Source organism: Pundamilia nyererei, unplaced genomic scaffold (genome assembly GCF_000239375.1).
Source record: "Pundamilia nyererei isolate P.nyererei 1_Seehausen unplaced genomic scaffold, PunNye1.0 scaffold00038, whole genome shotgun sequence".
Lineage (NCBI taxonomy): Eukaryota > Metazoa > Chordata > Actinopteri > Cichliformes > Cichlidae > Pundamilia > Pundamilia nyererei.
The window spans coordinates 1739185-1745209 of NW_005187439.1; the positions used below are offsets into that span (position 1 = coordinate 1739185).

Below are 6025 nucleotides of genomic sequence, written 5' to 3' on the forward strand. Positions count from 1 at the left end.
ACTTTAACTTTGGTCTTCTGGAGGGAGTGACATTTTCACTGTTGTGTTGGAGGATAAAGAAATGACCCAGAGCCAGTTTTGCTACTGACTGCTTGAGTTTTTCTTTCAGAATCCTTCTTTCTTCACGATTCCTTCCACCCTGACAGAATTCAAGGTGTTCCAGGCACACTTGAGCATCTCTACAGCGTTTCACTGTGAGGATTGTGTCCTTTGGGTTGTACATCTCTTCCTTCTTGCTCCAAATGTAAACATTGTCTCTGGGGTCAAAGAGCTCTAGTTTCACCTCATCTGACCAAAGGACAGACTTCCAGTATATATAATCTGTCTTCATGTTGTCCTTAGCATACTTCAGTCTGGCTTGAAGGCATCTCTTTTGCAGAAGTGGAGTTGTTTTTTTGTTTTTTTACTGTGCAGGGTGCCAATGATTGTCTCCTTTGAGACTACAATTTACAACTTGGCTAAGTAATTTAGTGTCTTGGCAGATGTTCTTGGGTCTTTAGACACATCTCTCACTTTTTTCCCCCAGTCGTTCAAATCTTTGCTTCCTACCTCTGCCAGACTGGTGCTGCACTGTGTGGCTCTCTTTGAATTTCTGATTATACTTCTCACTTCAGTTCTTGACACTTGAAAACACTGTGATAAGTTTGTATATGCATTTTCTGCTGATTTCGTTTGTGTTTAACATGATGCTTTCTCAAGTGACATCTCAAACTCTTGCTGAAGTTTTGATACTACGTAAATTGGAAAAAAAAAATCCCTTAGTCTTAACTTGATTTTATAGATTAGAGCATTGCAAAATTAAAGCATATCATTGCATGCCAGCGGTTTGTGCTATGGCTAAAAATAGCTAACGATCCCTTATAACATTGGCCCTGGTATTTTTTTGTCTGCAATCAATCAGAAATAACAGAAATAATTGATGCTTTCTAAAGACAGTATGTTTCAAAGTGCTATGTTAAAAATCTCTTACTCTGTTAAAGAAGGAAAAACATTTATTATTAATAGTGAGGGGCAAATACTTGTGTCCTCATGTGTAATTGTACCTGCACACCATCTCCATCATTTGAGAAAAACAAACTGGTACTTTCCTTCTGAACACTACTGCATGAATACACAGTGTGATTAAATGCAAGTAGCTTTATACTGATGAACACCCAGTCAGACTGCTGAGGTTCGAAATACTGACAACCATCATCTGCCACAAACAAAATTGCTGAGAGCTACAGTACTTTGTTTTGTTTTTAGAGTTTTGCTCAGTAACAGTCTAAAAGCTCCACCTGTTGTTGGTGTTAAGCAGAACTTACTGGTGCATGTGTAGATGTCTGCTGCCATGGATGCTGTGCCTTGGTGGTTTAGCCAAAATATATGTTGAACAAGGGTAGAATGGATCCAGCCAGAGACACCATGGATGGACAAAGCCACTTTGACATCACCTAAATTAATGTCTGGTTTAAAGCCTTAATAAAAACATGACCTTTATTCGGTTACTTATGGTTCGTATTACATGGTAAATGGCCTGTATTAGTATAGCGCTTTACACATTCAGTCATCCACCCATTCACACACTGGTAATGGCAGCTACATTGTAGCCACAGCCACCCTGGGGCACACTGACAGAGGCAAGGCTGCCGGACACTGGCGCCACTGACCACCACCAGTAGGCAACAGGTGAAGTGTCTTGCCCAAGGACACAACGACCAAGACTGTTGGAGCCGGGGCTCGAACAGGCAACCTTCCGATTACAAGGCGAACTGCCAACTCTTGAGCCACGATCGCCCCAAAATTAAAAAACTAAAGGTTTGGTGCCAACATAAGGTTTTAAAAAGCTCTTTCCTTGTGGAAGTTTTAATTCTACTACCGTATCTGTCAAGATATGTGTAAAAACAACAGTAAGCTAACCCAACAGATGGAGCTTATGTCTAAGAAAAAAGAAAAAAAACAAAAACAGTATATATAATAAATAATCCCTGTTCATACACTGGAGTAGACACTGACTTTGCTAACGCAGCCAAACATCAAACAAGACACAGCGGTGGGTATTTGACTGTAATATATTTCTCTACTACTGAACAGTTGTTAATCACAGCGCAGTTCTTGCACCAACCTACATGTGCAGACCCGCCATCATCTGTTTTTCCCAGACTTCAAGTCTTGGCCCACTTGAAAAAGACAAATCAAGCTAAAATGCTGAGTCCGGCAAGTTGTTATTGAGCCAAGCTTTGGTCATTAGAAAGCTAAATAGCTCCTTGTTTCCTTTTGTGTGTTTAATCTTAGCTGGAGCGGGTATAATTTATTATACAGTGAACAAAATTTTGCCGGAACAAACACAGGACTAGCTAACCTGGTTGCGCTAATCTTAAACTTCTATAGAAGCCCGATCAGTTTACCCCTCTAAAGCTTTCTTGCACGCCGCTTCCTCTTGTTCCACCAGTCGTCTGCTGCTGGGCACCGTGTCTTCGGTAGCTGATCTGCTGAGCTCCGCTCTCAGTGTTCTTGGCAACACAGTTCTCTCGGAGGTTTGTACCCACTCACCCACGTTACATACTGCCAGAGCAGGCGTTGAAAGAGAAGCCGCTCGCCCTATTACAAGTCAGTGTACCATCAAAATGATTTTGAAGTTGTTATTTTAAAAAGAAAATAGTTACATATTATTGCTTTAACAAGGGATCAAAGTCCACCAGATGGAGCTTAGGTTTTCCTTCTCATTATGCACCCCTGCAAATCTGAAACGATGTGAAACACCCCAACAGTAAAGACAAATAAATTTGCTTGACGTGAGCTGTGACACTGTTTACACAGAAAAGTTGGTACTTTGACAAAAATATGGCTCGGGATATAAGATCTGGTTAGGAATGGAAACAGCTCAAGCACAGAAACTGATTCACGGGGAGCCCCCTGACTTCAACCGCAACTACAGAAAAAGACCCAAGGAAGAGACTGAGGATCACTCAACTGAAATATTATTCTTTCACACTAAATGAGAAGTGAATATAATGAACTACAGAACAGTAACTTTTTTTCCCCTTTCCACTGTGACTGATTTTAAAATCCTCTGACCACATTCGGACTGTAAACAGCCTCATTTAATTTTCCAAATATAACCCAACCTCTTCTAGCATTTAACTGGTGCTTTGTGTGAATCTGTCTCTCCTGGTCAGTCGTAAGGACAACACCTCAGACAGCACAGTGGGGTCAGTGAGAAGTTAACTCACACTGGCCGGCTCCTGTCGTAGAAAGCGTTGCTCTTTGCAGCCTCTGCAGCCTGCACAGCTGCTTTCCTCTCCTCAAATTCCTCCCTGCTCAGGACCGTGCCCCTGTGGCCGTGTTCCACCAGCTTAAGGGCCAACTCCTTCTGCTTGAGATGAGAACAGAAGAAGAATCAGTGAAGAAGAGGGAGCATGCTTTACAGTCAAGGCTGGATATTGTCAGACGTTTGCAGTGCCGAATTTACAAATTGTGGCCTCTCAACTCACTAATCACCACAAGAGTACTGACAGATAAAACTTGAAATTTTCTCAGCTGGTTTTTAGGATTTACTTGTCACGCTTGTCTTTCGATTGAAAGGTGTCATTTCACTGCCCTGCCTAAAAGTATGGAAGCGATGACCTGCTCTCCAACACCACCACATTTTTAGTTTTATGGGTTCAGGATGATTTCATTCCTATTTCCAGATCTATTTCTGTTGTAAGTGTGAGCATTAATGTATGTCAGCAGGGATTTTTAGCTACATTATTCCGATCGTCACTTGCAAACCTGCTGTCATTAAAGCAAAGCCATAAAGTCATCATCTAAAAACCAAATCTCGCCGTCAAACCCAGTGGCTTGTTAGATCAAAGCTTCTGCCACATGTCCTCATACCCAAAATCCCAGCAGCCGGGCCTGTGTCCGCACCCAAGAGGAAAAGTTATATTTTCCTTCAGCTTTGATGTGGCTGACCAGAAATGAGTCTCAGACTTTTGCTGGTCCTAAAATTCAATTCAATTCAATTCAATTTTATTTATATAGCGCCAAATCACAACATAAGTCGCCTCAAGGCGCTTCATAGATACAGAGAAAAAAAACCAACAATCATATGACCCCCTATGAGCAAGCACTTTGGCAACAGTGGGAAGGAAAAACTCCCTTTTAACAGGAAGAAACCTCCGGCAGAACCAGGCTCAGGGAGGGGCGGCCATCTGCTGCGACCGGTTGGGGTGAGAGAAGGAAGACAGGATAAAAGACATGCTGTGGAAGAGAGACAGAGGTTAATAACAGATATGATTTAATGCAGAGAGGTCTGTTAATACATAGTGAGTGAGAAAGGTGACTGGAAAGGCCTAAAATTGGCCTGATAATCCACTCAAACAGATGATTTGAGCGCACACACCAGGATCTACACTAATCAGCTAAGGTGGAAATCACTTTGTAATACACGGCATTTCAGAGACAAGACCGGAATAACATGATCTGTGATAAATGGGTTCATAATTAGTGGATTTATCCAGATTTGGCCCTTTTCAACACAACTACACATGCCAGATGACCTGGGCTGAGTGTGCTGTGTCACAACACAGGGAAGAATCTGAATGATTGACTGCAGCTGATTATCAGGTCAGATAGGCGTTGTTCTCTCAATGTGGACACAGGTGTTCAAACAATTCCGCAGCAGACACATAACTCATTAGCATGGGCGCCATCTGCTGGACGGATGCAGGACTGCTGATTTCTAAAGGGCAGGTTCATTTTCAACTTATTTAGCAGAATACGTGGCTCGAAAAACTTAAGAGACCAACATGAAAGAAAGAACAAATGCGATTTAGGGCCTTTTAAAGGCATATGTTTGATAATATACAGCCTGAAAGCTACTTCTCCTAAGTCTTTCGTCCATCCCTGAAAAACATATGAAAATAACTAACCCTAACCTTAGCGGAAGATAATGGATGGATGGATTATAATTTCATATACAATAGTGCTACTTGTGCAAAGAATCTATGGTCTATAGCGAGCACAACACAACAATAACAACAACAACAAAATGTAATACAGCCCGTTGTACTGTCTGTGTGGCTTTGAAACGGTACGACTGCCATGTGATACGAGTAATTGTTTCTCTACTTTATCGCATGAAACAAGCAGACTGGAGTGATGATAGCTGCTTGTTAAATTCAGAGTTTAAACCACAGACTGAATATACAGAGTGAGTTACTGGTTTTATTCTAAACCTTGGTATGACTACCACCTAGCGTTGAACTACTGAAATTACACCAACAAGTCAAATCTGCTTTTAATGAAACAGCGAACTAAGTCCAATGCAGGAAAAAAAAATAACAGGGAGCAGTAACAAACAGATATTAACTTAAAACGATATTTACTGTCGATGAAAATAACACTTGAGGTATAGTATATGCCACAAGCCAGACAAGTGTTTGTCAACTATGTTTGGTTGATCACAGGTATGCGAGTCACACCCTGTAAAACACCCATGAAGTTATTTTCATATTTTTAAGAGTATATTTTTAATGTCGGGATAGTACGTAGCTAAAAATGGCCAATATTTGTATAAAGCGTGTAAAATTTATTTTCTTGCTTTGCACACCGGAGCGACATTAGATGAGCAACATACCAAGAGGCCAACGTACCAGAAGCAGGTGATGTGCTAGCAAGCTAATGAAGGCAGGTTTTATACGTGGCGAATTGAAGGAGTCCTGGTAATTTTGGAGAGACTATGGTTATTTTTTAATAAAATTCACTGCTGTAGATTGATGAAGAAATTGTAGTTCAGTCAGTGCGGCTCTGAGGCGCAATGCCACAAAATAGCGGGGTGTAAGGAGTGATAGGTAGGATAAAAGTGCTTATAAAAGTTGTACTTTTCACTCACTTTAAAGTAAAACAGATCCAGTGGCGTGACTTTTGAGTCCAGGTAATCCTCGTAACATTTAAACTGTGTTAGAGAATCGTGAAAACGGCTGAATTTGCTGTACTCCATCTTCTGTGTGCGTGTGCGCTCGTGAGTATTGGAAAACGCTGCTATGGCAACCGCCTTACC

At 41.3% G+C, this 6025-nt stretch overlaps 1 protein-coding gene across 1 annotated transcript in view; it reads right to left on the reverse strand.

Annotated features, from left to right (window-relative positions):
* cfap299 (cilia and flagella associated protein 299) overlaps window positions 1-6025 on the reverse strand; it is an 80047-nt gene extending 74022 nt beyond the window's left edge. Inside the window, exons 1-2 of the mRNA XM_013910222.1 lie at window positions 5858-6025; window positions 3213-3355 (exon numbers count right to left, since the gene is read on the reverse strand). Of these exons, the coding sequence (XP_013765676.1) occupies window positions 3213-3355; window positions 5858-5965 (251 nt within the window). The 5' untranslated portion in view covers window positions 5966-6025. The remainder of the gene's footprint in view (window positions 1-3212; window positions 3356-5857) is intronic.